Source organism: Uranotaenia lowii, chromosome 2 (assembly GCF_029784155.1).
Source record: "Uranotaenia lowii strain MFRU-FL chromosome 2, ASM2978415v1, whole genome shotgun sequence".
NCBI lineage: Eukaryota > Metazoa > Arthropoda > Insecta > Diptera > Culicidae > Uranotaenia > Uranotaenia lowii.
The window spans coordinates 223,557,913-223,572,089 of record NC_073692.1 but is presented as its reverse complement, the minus strand read 5'-3'; the positions used below and the strand labels follow the sequence as shown (position 1 = coordinate 223,572,089).

At 35.7% G+C, this 14,177-nt stretch overlaps 1 protein-coding gene across 1 annotated transcript; it reads right to left on the bottom strand.

Annotated features, from left to right (window-relative positions):
* Window positions 1-1,233: 1,233 nt before the first annotated feature.
* Window positions 1,234-7,640, bottom strand: LOC129747624 (facilitated trehalose transporter Tret1-like). The gene is made up of 6 exons (XM_055741916.1): window positions 7,507-7,640; window positions 7,137-7,369; window positions 2,067-2,544; window positions 1,598-2,013; window positions 1,470-1,535; window positions 1,234-1,404 (listed from the first exon to the last, which is right to left on the bottom strand). Exons 1-6 carry the CDS (start codon window positions 7,577-7,579, stop codon window positions 1,243-1,245), a joined length of 1,428 nt encoding a protein of 475 aa, XP_055597891.1. The 5' UTR covers window positions 7,580-7,640; the 3' UTR covers window positions 1,234-1,242.
* Window positions 7,641-14,177: the final 6,537 nt, after the last annotated feature.

The window sequence follows — 14,177 nt, the reverse complement described above, 5'->3', positions numbered from 1 at the left end:
TGCTTTGAAAAGATTTACCTGAACATAAGATTCGAGGGATAATTTATTTCGTATTGCGTAATATTTCCACTACTTTTTCAAATGGAGCAAAATTTCTAAAAATTTGCAAGTAACAAAAATAACTTATTAAGATGAATCTATACTAAGGTTGCCAAAATTTTTTCAAAACGTATCCAGGCCGGACAAATCCGGGCTATTTTATCTAAAAACCTGGCATAGTTCGGGCATCTGATTTTAAAACTGTTTACCAAAAACCCGGGCAAATAAACAGAAAGTACTCAACAAAAATCAAGAAAAAATACCTTTCATGGTTTGTTTAATAAAACTTGCTCAAAAAATCTCGTTTCCGGGCATTTTTCAATGAAATTCGGGCATCCGACCGAACCGGACTTCGTCCAAATTTTTTTTATTAAACATCCGGGAAAACCCGGATAAAATCGGGTAATCAGGCAAGCTTTATCTAAACTTGATGTGAACAAAGCAAAAGTTTTTATTTTGATAGTGTTTTGAAAAAACCGTTATTATTTGTTTTATATCGAATATTCAAGAAACATGTTTTTTGGCCCGCACGCCAGTCTCATTTCAAAAACTTGGCCCGCCTGTTGAAAATGTTGGCCACCCATGGTTTAGAAGTTCGATTTTTTATTTAACTTTGAGGGGGATAAATCAATAAATTCATAACATTTTCTTGTAGAGCTCTTTCTCCTTCAAAAACTTCTTCAAAGATACCTAGAAGATAAAAAGTAAATCAAAAAAATGATAAGCTACGCTCAAGTTTTTTTACATTTTTGTCCACTATACGATGTTTGGAAGAAATGTGCAAAATCGTATTGAGATAAATAAACAATTTCAAAAATTATGTTTAAACTTTTTAATTTTAATTTATTTTAATTTCAATTTTAAATTTAAATAACGGATTAAAACCGATTCAGTTGTTATTCGAAATAACATATTATTATTTCGATGACTCAATAATTGCTTTTCTCTTTTAAAAAAAAAGTCATGTAATAAAGGATTAAAAGAAGATATTATAATCATTTTCATTCACACGAATGCTGTAATAATATCTATGATAATATTTGTACAGATGTTTTTTTTTATTTTAATATTTTACTATGTATATCATCTAGTTTAAGGAGTTTTATTTTTTTTAAACAAATTTTAGCTTGATCGTGATTTTAAAAGCTTGCAACTTGTCAAAGATTTTTCGGATTTTCAAAACAATTAAATCAGTTGAGATTATCATGCTTTATCGGGTTTCGTATCACTTTCGTTAGTAACCAAATTTTTGCCTTTGGTTTCCGGAACCACAAACAGGATGAAGAAGGTTCCTACGACGCAAATTGCCGAAAGCGTCCACATCGTCCCATGCAAGTGTATCTTCTCGATCAGAACGGGAAATAGCTGGAATACAATCGAAAATCACTTGAAGTTTGAAGAGTTTCAACGGTTGATTTTAGTTAATTTACCTTGAGTATGACAAAAGCACTAAGCGATACCGTCGTAATACCAATTGTGCTGCCAATATTTCTTATCTGAGAAGAGAAAGTTTGGTAAGTCTTTTATAGTTTTCATTGCTAGATTTAACAAAACTCACCTTGTTTGGCAGCACCTCTGCCAAGATGACGTACGGCAATGGGTAAATTCCGATCGAGGTTAGTAGAATCGTAAACGATAAACTAACGATAGGAAGGCTTTGTAGAGAGCTGAGATCCCAGCCTTGCTGGGAAAGAAAGGAAAACAATCCCATGGAAAACAATCCAAGGGTCGTTCCAATAGTGGAGATCAACAGTAGCACTTTGCGACCCAGATTATCCACTAAAGTGAACGAAACTAGGGTACCGGCTAGTTGAATCAGGGCAACTATTATAGACGACTCATTGGGAGTGAGATCTGATCCAGACTCGTTGAAAATTGTCGCAGAGTAGGTGATGATGGCCAGAGCTCCACTGAACTGATTCAATATCATTAGGAAAAGCCCTATCGTTAGTCCTTTTTTGGCTGGTTTCGTACCTGTGAAACCAAAGATTTCAAGCTTTGATCAAAACAATTTTAAGGTTTCTTACAAAAATCCTTCCAATCCAAACGATTTTGTCCGTCAGTTTTATCGCTTTCGGCGTTCACAGCTTTCTTGAGCTGTTCGAATTCCTGTCGAAACTGATCGGTCTTCTGAAAGTGTCCCCTGATGCCCCGGTAGAACATCAGAGATCGTTCGGCAAGCTCGGTTCGAGAACTTTTCAGCAGACAGTACGGTGTTTCCGGTAGGCAGCAGGTGGCACCGATGAACAGGGCAGGGAGTGCAACTGCCACCATTGGCACCGTGTGGTAGTGCAGGAAATTTCCAAGAATGAAGCATATCAATACGCCCGAGTTCATAGATATGATGAGTAGGGCTCCGAGCATGCCGCGGTGTTTAGTATCAGCAATGTCCGCAATGTAGAGAGGAATTATTCGAAGAAGTCCTCCTCCGCCCATTCCCGCCAGTACTCGCGCAAGGTATAAGTGGTAGACATGAGTACCGTAGTATACACATAGCCAAAATGCCTGCAAAGGAAAGTGTAGATTGGTAAAGATACTGCTAAAGATAGCTGCTTTACTTAATCAACCTAAAATAAGGTTTCCAGAATTTTCTGCGCACGTATTCGGGTTGGGCAAATCTGAGCTACTTTATACCAAAACCTGGCAAAATCAGACCAGGCATCAGATTTCATAATTTTTTAGTCAAATTTTTCAACAAAAAACAAAAACATTCATTTGAGTTTTTTCACTCCGGACAACTGGCCTGGACCGGACTACTCCAAAATATTCTATCGTCATCCGTGCAATTCAGGATAAAACCGGACAAGCTTAACCTAGAAGCACAGACAAACTAGAAGTATTGAAGATTTATTTATGCAAATATATTCTACAAATTGTAAGAGGCTGAAATCACCAGAGCTGAGGCTCTGCAAGTTCAAGCAAATGAACCACAACAAACAGACCGAATACTACAGCTTCTTTATCATCCAACGAAGTGGTATTATTGTACACGGGGAAGTATCACGGAGATTTCCTTATCTCCGATATCTTTTCCGGTTGATATTTTATATCACAAAATCCCAGTGCACCAGAGTCTAGGTGTCTGTTGATTATTATGAGAATGCGCATTATCATTTGCGAACTTAACCTTAGAAGTAAATCTGAAATAGTTATGAAGTTAAATATACAAAATGGTTCGGTAAAACATTTTTTTTAAGTGCTTCAGTTGCTTTAGAACTCAAAAATACGTGAAATTACGTCTTACTACCATAACTACAGGTGTACACAATTGAATTTGTAAAATTGACAAAATTGACAAAAATGACAAAAATGACCAAAATGACAAAAATGACAAAAATGACAAAAATGACAAAAATGACAAAAATGACAAAAATGACAAAAATGACAAAAATGACAAAAATGACAAAAATGACAAAAATGACAAAAATGACAAAAATGACAAAAATGACAAAAATGACAAAAATGACAAAAATGACAAAAATGACAAAAATGACAAAAATGACAAAAATGACAAAAATGACAAAAATGACAAAAATGACAAAAATGACAAAAATGACAAAAATGACAAAAATGACAAAAATGACAAAAATGACAAAAATGACAAAAATGACAAAAATGACAAAAATGACAAAAATGCAAAAATGACAAAAATGACAAAAATGACAAAAATGACAAAAATGACAAAAATGACAAAAATGACAAAAATGACAAAAATGACAAAAATGACAAAAATGACCAAAATGTCAAAAATGACAAAAATGACAAAAATGATAAAAATGACAAAAATGACAAAAATGACAAAAATGACAAAAATGACAAAAATGACAAAAATGACAAAAATGACAAAAATGACAAAAATGACAAAAATGACGAAAATGACATGAATGACAAAAATTTAAAAAATGACAAAAATGACAAAAATTATAAAAATTACAAAAATTACAAAAATTACAAAAATGACAAAAATTACAAAAATTACAAAAATGGCAAAAAAATTTCTGAATTGTTGAAATAAAAAAAAAATATTTATAATTTAAAAACACACTCTTTTTTCCCGAAATTGTATAGAAAAAATCGTTTCTTTAAATTAAAATTAAAAAAATTAACACAAATTGTGAAAATTTCTCAAAATTTGGTATTAACTTTTAAAATGTCTCAATTACACAGGCCAACAAATATATATACAATTCACAAAAACACTTTTTTTTATCAGATCTCGTGTTTTGCCATTGAAAAGTTATCATTTGAAAAAAAAAAGTAATAAACATTTTCCTTATAAATTTTTGCCCTTTTTAAGCGATTTATCCTTGATCTAATTCTTTGAAGACAGCGAGTTATTTCGACTTCTGTGAAAAAATGTATGAAAAGTATTTAATTTGACTATATTTTGCTGTTCTACGGAATTACGAAATTTATGAGGAAATTGCATAAAAAATTTTGCACCAAATAGACTTCTAGAACTTTTTGAAAGCAGAAGTCGAAACGATTTACTGCATTCAATTAAGTTATGAAATTAAACAAAATCTTCAATATCAAAAACATTAAACTTCAAAGAGTTATTTCTTGATTCTTTCATGTTTAAAAATGTTTAAAATGATGGTAGTGTCAATGACGATTTCAAATCTTAGCTCAGAGATTCACTCAGACAAGTCTGTCGCATTCAAGAATAGATCAATAACTCACTTTTTTCTGTTTGTTTTGTCTAGTGTTGAAAAAATCATTGTCTGCATATCCTTCATCTGATCTCTACATTAAGACGATTTAGGTCAAACAATCATAAGCAACAGGCTTTAAAATCTCTTCTTCCGAAGCCAATCCACCTTTTGTCAGCATAAAACCAAATCAAAATAAGCAATCAGCAGCAGCAGCTTTAAAAATCTGTGTTTCATTGCCAATCCATTTTTTTCCACTGGAAGGCCAAATGAAAACAAACAATCAGCAGCAGCAGCCTTAAAAATCTACACTTTTTAAGCCAATCCGTCTTTTTCCATCGGAAGGCCACAAACAGAACAAACAATCAGCAGAAACAGCCTTAAAAATCTACGCTTCCTAAGCCAATCCGCCTTTTGTGACCATAAGGCCAAATCAAAACAAACAATCAGCAGAGGCAGTCTCAAAAATCTGCACTTCCTAAACCAATCCGCCTTTTTCACCATAAGACAAAATCAAAACAAACAATCAGCAGCAGAAGTCTTCAAAATCTGCGCTTCCTAAGCCTTTTCTTTTTGCAAACCACAAAAGATCTAACAACTGGTCGCAGTGGTAGGGACCCAACATAAGAAAAAAAAAGCCTTTTCTTTTCCCACCGGAAGACCAAATCAAAATAAACAATCAGCAGAAATAGCCTTAAAAATTTACGCTTCCTAAGCCAATCCGCTTTTTGTGACCATAAGGCCAAAATAAAAACTAAAAATCATCAGTAGCAGCCTTAAAAATCTGCGCTTCCTAAGCCAATCCGTCTTTTTCCATCGGAAGGCCAAAACAAAACAAACAATCAGCAGAAACAGCTTAAAAAGTCTGCGCTTCCTAAGCCGCCTTTTGTCATCAAAAGGCTAAATCAAAATAAACAATCAGCAGCATCAGCCTTAAAAATCTGCGCATCTTAAGCCAATCCGTCTTTTTCCACCGGAAGGCCAAATCAAAATAAACAATCAGCAGTAGCAGCCTTAAAAATCTGCGCTTCCTAAGCCATTCCGATTTTTTTCACCATAAGGCCAAATCGAAACAAAGCATCAGCAGCAGCAGTCTAAAAAATCTGCGCTTCCTATGCAAATCCGTCTTTCCCACCGGAAGGCCAAATCAAAAGAAACAATCAGCAGAAGGAACCATAAAAATCTGCACTTCCTAAGCCAATCCGCTTTTTGCCACCATATGCCTTAAGGCCAAATGAAAACCGACAATCAGCAGCCTGCTGCTGATGCGGCCACAAACAAAACAAACAATCTGCAGAAACAACCTTAAAAATCTACGCTTCCTAAGCCAATCCGCCTTTTGTGACCATAAAGCCAAATCAAAACGAACAATCAGCAGCGGCAGTCTCAAAAATCTGCGCTTCCTAAGGAAATGCGCCTTTTTTCCACTGAAAGGCCAAATCAAAACAAACAATGAGCAGCAGCAGCCTTAAAAATCTACGCTTCCTAATCCAATCCGCCTTTTGTGACCATAAGCCCAAATCAAAACAAACAATCAGCCGCAGCAGTCTTAAAAATCTGCACTTCCTAAGCCAATGCGTCTTTTTCCACCAGAAGGCCAAATCAAAACAAACAATCAGCAAGAGTAGCCTTAAAATCTGCGCATCCTAAGCCAATCCGTCTTTTTCCACCGGGAGGCCAAATCAAAATAAACAATCAGCAGTAGCACCCTTAAAAATTGCGCTTCCTTAGCTGATCCGCCTCTTGTCACCTTAAAGCCAAATCGAAACAAACAATCAGCAGCAGCAGTTTTGAAAATCTGCGCTTCCTAAGCCAATTAATCTTTTTTCCACCAGAAGGCCAAATCAATACAATCAGCAGTAACAGTCTTAAAAATCTGCGCTTCCTAAGCCAATCCGTCTTTTTTCCACCGGGAGGCCAATCCAAAACACACAATGAGTAGTAGCGGCCTAAAAAATCCGCGTTTCCTAAGTCAATTCGTCTTTTTCCACCAGTAGGTCAAAGCTAAACGAACAATCAGCAGCAATAGTATTAAAAATCTGCACTTCCTAAGCCAATCCGCCTCTTGTCACTATAATGCTAAAACAAAACAAAAAATCAGCAGCAGCAGCGTTAAAAACTAGCGTACCTTGTTATGTTCATTGAAACTTTTTTACCAAATATTGAAATTATAAATTAAAAATTTCCACCTTTGCATGGAAATTTTCACCCTTACAACCACTTTTAATGAAGCTTGAAGTCCGATTATGTGTGTTTATTATTAAATGAGAATGAAGTTCAATCAACATCCTACTTGTAAGCGATGAATGAAAGCGTACACAAACTCAAAGCAGCTTTGCATCATTCACGGCGAACCGCAAAGATTGGTCGAAATACAAACAGCTTTTGGCCAAAACGGGGAACGTATGACGGTGGCAGTAGCTAGATGTTTGGGTTAATACTCACGAGCTGTGGAATGGCCACCAGCTGGAGGCTTCGCTTTTTGCCCAACGAGCTGGCCAGAAGTCCGAAGAATGGCGTTCCGAAGAACCCTCCGATGCAGAGCGCTGCCCCAATCCAGGAACCTTGCTCGACGCTGACCGGTCCAGAGGCCAGATGAGTCGAGTTCGATTGCAGATACGGCAGGAACGGCGAAACCCATCCGACGGCTACCCCATGACCGATAGTGATTAGATTGACTGCAATGCAGAAATTGGAAGAACGATCCGAATCAGCTTGGTTGATATACCTACTCTCAGACAGAGGGCATGGCGAGAACAAGCATTCGTTCGGCCCGCGCGTCTAGAGGATTTTGAAGGATTTCACGAAAACTGACCTGCGAGCGCTCCCAGAAACTGATTAAACACCGATTTGAACGGAAATTTTCCTGCTGTAAGCTGTACCATCATTGTGTGTCTGCTGGATGAACTATGAATTGCATTTGGCCCGATGCGTGGCTACCTGTGTGCTATCTGAGCAGAAGAGAGCTTCTCCGGTGTACGAAAAATTGTCCCAAATATCGCTCCGTGAACAAGGTTATAGAAATCACACAAAATCTGTCAATTCACCGAATTTTGAGCAAATTTTCTTCTCAGAATTTGTGTCACCGAGCACAGAATTTGAAAATATTCACAGATCTCACAGATTTTATTAATTTTGTAAGTGCTCACTTTTGATGTCAATATAAATTCCAGATTTCTGAGTTTAGATTGAATTTTTATTGTAAATGTAGAAAAGAACCATTTTTTTTAGCATTTTCATTCAAACTTAAGGGAATAGTTTCACAGAAAACCATCACATGAATTCAGATTTTTTTGTCAAAACGCATTATTTTTTTCGGCAACCTGGTCCGTGAATAGGTCAAGCTTGGATATCAAGTCATCTAAATTTTATGTTATTTGTAAAGCGTAACTCCTGAACGGTTTATATGAGTTGTTAAAAAATAAAATAGGTTTATATTTCAGAATGGGTAGTTCGCTCATTCAAATTTAGGCAGAGTTTGACTCTTTAAATCAGTTGCTCGTAGCTCAAAACTTCCAAATGTAAATTTTTATCTCCATTCTATGTATAACTAGCAGATTTTACCCGGCCTTGCTCGGGTTCACATAAAAAATAAATCAAAATGAGTCGTTTAAATTTTCAAAACTTTGGAAGATATTCATCATTATAAGAAATTTGTTAGACTTTCTAAAGTTTTTATTGCGGTTATTCACTGTGTTTATCGTTTTATCGTTTTCACTGCGCTTATTTGTTTCATTTCGTCTTATTTTTTTTATCTTCAAATGGTAAAATTGTTATTTATTTTTACCATCCCCCCTCTAAAAATCTCTTACTTTTCATGATGGTTCCCTGTACAATGGTATATTAAAGTTTTATTTACTGAAAAATTTCTTAATAGACTTCCGAATCTTGTGGAATCATGTTGAAAACCCATTTTTCAAGTTTTCAGTTGTATGTTTCCTTTTACCGCTTTTTGATTTCACACTGTTTTATGAGTATTTGTTCTTAAATGTTGAAAGTTCCACTAATAGTTTTTGGAAGTTTTCGAAAACGAATCATCTTAACTGAATGTTAATGTTATGAAAAGGGTTTTATTTGAGTTTTATTTCAAAGTTTCTATTCTTGTTAAATTCAATGTTAAATTTTTTAGATATCATTTGTTTGAATTCGCAGTTCTAAATGGTTTTACAATAAGTGTTTTCAAAATTGGAAAGTAGAATTGAACACATTGATAACCAAAAATAACTCAAAAATTATAAATTGGTCAATGAATTTGAAATGTATACCTACCACAAAAAATCTCAGATTTAATTATCTGATCGATTTTCTATAAATCTTATTATTTTTTCTTTCTCCCTGAGGAATTCTAAAAATATAAAAATAGTTTGTTCTTAAAAGCTGGAATTTATGAAAATCTGTTCAATAGTTTTTCAACACTCAGCCCAAATTGTTATTCGGCTGAAGAAGTCAGTTCACTGTTCACTATTCAGTTCACTCTATATTCTTGTAGACTCTCGAAGTCCCCCAGTACTTTGAAAACCACTTCAAGTCCTAGTCAGTAAGTAAGTAATTAACAGGCTAGTTGTATCAATCCTAAATGTAAGCTCATTATTGCATCCAAAAATCTCATACCAATACTACATGCTTTCAGCAGTAGCATGTACAAAAAAAACCCGCCAAAATTTTACCGTTCAAATTTTTAATGCTGAGCAAGCTTTGATTTGCTTTCCAGTACACGTGAACTCCTGGACGGTCGTTTCTAATGCCATGCCCATGGTGATGGTGAAAATAGCCCCGCCAAAGGAAAAAACGCGGTTGCCAAAACGGGTGCCATGACTTTTGGTTCGTGTGAATAAAACCGAAAGTTGTATGGGAGGGTCCCTTTTTTTAGGTGGGAGGGGTTCATAACTATTACTAAACCTTACCCTGGTTCAACTACATCTCTGTACCAAATTTCAGGCTGATCGGTTCAGCGGTGTGGATTTGTATAAGGTGCATACAAACAAACAAACATATATAGTCCAACTCATCTTTATATATTAGATAACCAAATGTTGGCTTTCGGTCTTTTGGAAAAACAAAATCTATTATATAAAATTCTCTTGTAACGGTGTTTGTAGTACTACTCCTCCGAAATTACCCAAACGATTCAAATGAAATTATTTTTAGAATATTCTGTTGGCATGCGAATCGGTTTATATTGAATAAAAATAACAGAAAGTCGCATCAATTGTCCGTAATAATTAAATTTGTAGTTTTTTGAATGAAATTAAAGTCATGACATCCATTTTTGGAGATTTTCTTTACTTCGGGCGCCGGGCGATTTGTTTTTCGTCTCCATAGTCGTCCAAGGCGTCGCAAGCAAACGTCGAGAGAGGATGGTAGCTATGGCATAGCATACTGATTAGTTAAAAAATATTTGGGCGCGCATTTCTAAAGCAAGCATAATTTCAATGCATGTGGTGGCCATATGAAGCCTAGATGTGTTTTTTTCTTCTTGATTCCTAGATCATTTGTACAGCACATAGTAATGAATGACGCCCAGATTGATATTTTGCCGATCAAATCCATACCATTTAAACAATAAAAAAAAAACTTTTTGAAGTTCAGCAGAAATTGTTGTCTGAAAAATATGAATTTAGTACTGATGCATATAAAATTATGGTATGACTCTTTGCGGACATTTGAAAAAAAGAAAGTGGGAAAATTTACATACAATTTTATAATCCAATACCCCTAGAAACATTTTTCGAACATGTACAAATGTGCTTAACTGAAAATGTTTCGGGTGCCTTTAAATTTACAGAACACAAACAAAATCCATTGAAGATGAACAGACACATGAACTGAACAAGAGCCTGTCCATTAAAAAGGATTATAAGGGATTGATGTTTATTTCAAGGCCTAATGCAAAAAACTTTTTGATTTTTTGCAAGCATAAGTGAAAGTTATCAATTATTCATGTTCATGATGTTCACATTATTTCTTCATCTATTAATCGTTGAGCCCAAATAAACAATCTGACTAAATAAACTCATTTTTTTTTAAATCCTTCAGAAAACCTGTTTACAGGTTCACAGTTTGTTTACACAAAATGCAAGTACGTACTTAACATGAAAGTGTGTTTATGTTTAACATATTTTTGCTACATAGAAGAGATCAGAGATCCGCTTTTTTGTTGAAAAGTTTTTCTGTGATTGATATAACATTATTTTTTTTGATAGCAGAAGCAGAATTTTTTTTGATAAGTTTTTATTATGACCTGAAAATGACGAAAATGTTATGAACTCCTGTCATTTCACACAGTGGCAAAGCGCCTTTTAGTCATGAAACATATACCTACCTTTTAAGAACTATTTCTCCAAAATGATCAGAAAGGGTATGCCGAATGTTAAATGTGAAGCGGATATTCAAAATTATTAAATGTCTTTGTAAATGAAGGTCTTATGGTAAAATAGTGTTCAGTGAAATTGAAGTACCAAGAATTATTTTATTCTGGAGAAGAACTGCAGATATATCAATGAAAATTGATAAAAAAGACAAACAGGAAAAAGTATTAAATTCATTTTAAAGTCTTTACACTGACGCATCTGAAAAAGAGCAACGTGTTTTCACTTGCATCAGTAAATGGGACAAATTTACCATTACTCAGATATTTCTTTTTGAAAGAATATGAAAGTTGAACTGTGATGATAGCCGAAAGACACTTATATGTTTTTAAAGGTTTCGAGGTATATTTTCATGAAAACTTCCAGAAAAAACGAATGAGCTCATGGAACCATTGTAGCCTTAACAGATAGCTCTTTTCGATCTATTTAATTTTTTAAAACCTCAATGCTTCAGTTGGAATCTTAAAAAAAACAATGGTTTAAATTGGCAGATATGTCCATTAGGATAAAAATGCGAATAAAATTGCTGTAATTCGGTTGAATATAAAAAAAATCTTATCATATTTTTTTCTTCTTTCAAAACCGATCGTTTTTTTTTATTAATTGGATAAATGTTCAAAGGAATTCAATTAGCACTTTTTGCTGAAATAAATAATAAAACGGTGAACTTTTTTGTTTTGACATGGTTTTGATGAAAATGTGGATATTATTTACTTACCACTGCTTCCAAGGGTGAAAATAGTGAACAAAAAGCTGCTTGAAAATGGTTAGTTAAAAAATCTTCTTTAATGTTTTTTTAATCCTTCAGTTCTAAAAAATATACCATCCGAAGAAACTCAGGAGCTGAAAGTACTGCGTTAAGCATAATATTGAGCAAATACTCCTAAAATGGTCCCGATCTTCAAAATTCTTTTTCCATAAAGTTTCATATGCAATAAATTCCAATTAATGAGAAACTTTTGATTTCGATTTAAACCTTAATGTGAACTCGAGCAAAGCGGAGTAAATCAACTAAATGGTATTCAATAAATGAAACATAGATACTATCAACATAAAGTCATTTATGGAACAAGTTACAAAGAGTGGTTTTTTAAGCATGCTGCATGAGGCTTGCCAAGTTTGATGGTCACATTGAGTGCTGAAAAACTCAAATTTTCAACGGGAAGCTGATACCTGACACCATTCGGCAATATTCAAAGCATCCGAATCAAAGAAAAGTAGATGAAAAGTTTTCCTGTAATATGGTAATGTTTCGATAATCTATTTACAGACCCGTAGAATTGAGTTTAAATTTTTAGGTTTGATTCCGATAGAATTAAGCGTGACAATTCGAGTAAACGAAAAAGAAGGATATGTAAAAAAAAACTAGGACATATTCACGAAAGCGAGACGCCAAGTTAAACATGGTAAGACGAAGTTTACCGGGTCTGCTAGTCACTTTATATACTTTTCATCCGACGTTCCGAATTTTATCAATTATTCTTTTTCTAGGGTTCGGACATACGTGATATCGTCCGAAATAGATACGCTCCTAAAGCGTTTATGAATCGTCAGTTTTATGGATGTCGTTTTTGCGCTTTTTAGGACAAACCACCGCCGCACAGGCCAAGATCGCACCATCGGGCATTGAAAACAAAAAAAAAATTATTTGAAGCTTCAAAAATCGCGAAACTTGACAAGTTTTTTTTTAAACAAAGCCAATTGTGATGCGCTTTGTCCGCAATTCTGATAAACGATTAACTATCAAAAAAGAAAGGAAATGAATTTAATCAAACTGTGAAATATTGATCACATCTGCATCAGGCGAAAATGGAAAAGCAGCCTTCTTGATGTCCACAACAAACGAAGCACAGACATTGCGTCTGACCATCACGTCATCCTTGGTGAAATACGACTGAAAGTTGAGCGTGTCCAACGAAGAGAGGAGAAAGTCGTATGTCGAAACGCATCCGCCGGTTGGAGAATCCAGAAGTAAAAAGGGCATACGTTGAACAGCTTGAGTTCCGAGCCTCGGAATTGTCGTCAGACGAAACAATCAACAGTGGTGTGAAATCAAGAATGCCTTTATCACGACGAGCCATGGTACTGTCGGTAAAGTTTGTGACGAAGAAGTGAATCGATGTCGGATTAAACCTGGAGGATGGTCGATGATCGTAGAAAGGCGAAAGTCGGAATTGAGCAGGCATGTACCGGGTCAGCCAAATCAGACGCCCGCTAACGATATGCGGAGCTGGAAAAGGCAGTTAAACGAACTTGTAGACGAGACAAGAGAAGCTGGACAAACTCTTTAGCCGAAGAGGGAGAAAGAGCCGCCGCCAATGGAGATATCCGATAATAGCTATGGCCAACAGAACCCGCAGCTTGAAGCGCCAACAGTGAGTCGCAGTAATGGCGTCAACTTGGAAGCGCCCTCGCTGGCTGAAATAGAAGCGACAATAAAAGTCATGAAATCCAACAAAGCGCCTGGGATCGACTGCATCCCTGCTGGAATGCGAAAAGTCGACCCTGCCTTGTCTGCACAAATGTTGCACAGTCTTTTCCCTGTCATTTGGTATACTACATTGTTTTACTACATAGTGTTACTACAACATTCTCGGCCGACTGGATGCAGGGTATCCTCGTTAAACCCCCGAAGAAAGGAGACCTGACAGAGTGCGGTAACTGGCGAGGCATAACGTTGTTCTGTACAACTTTCAAAGTACTCTGCAATGTGATCCTGACCAGAATCCAGGAGAAAAACGACGCTACACTCCGACGGCAACAAGCTGGATTCCGATCCGGACGATCATGTGTGGACCATATCAAAGCGCTACGAATCATACTGGAACAAATTAACGGATTCTAGGACTCTCTTCTGCTGGTGTTCTTTGATTTCGAAAAAGCATTCGACCGACTCAACCATGAAAACATCTGGGCTGCACTTAGACGTAAAGAAGTCCCAGAGACACTAGTCCATCTCATAGAAGCGCAAAACAAGGCATTTTCATGCAAGGTCTTGCACGACGGTGTCTTGTCTGGTCCAACCCCGGTTACTGCTGAATTGAGACAACGATGTATCTTATCGCCGCTACTCTTTCTCATCGTAATGGATGAGATTTTGATTGGATTGATCGACTGT

Bases quoted from the DNA above. Each gene is read 5' to 3' on its own strand.
- LOC129747624 (XM_055741916.1), bottom strand. From the start codon at position 7,579: ATGATGGTACAGCTTACAGCAGGAAAATTTCCGTTCAAATCGGTGTTT. The intron at 1,536-1,597 runs GTGAGTTTTGTT...TTCTCTTCTCAG, and splicing joins CAGAGGTGCTGCCAAACAAG to ATAAGAAATATTGGCAGCAC. The intron at 1,405-1,469 runs GTAAATTAACTA...ATTGTATTCCAG, and splicing joins GTGCTTTTGTCATACTCAAG to CTATTTCCCGTTCTGATCGA.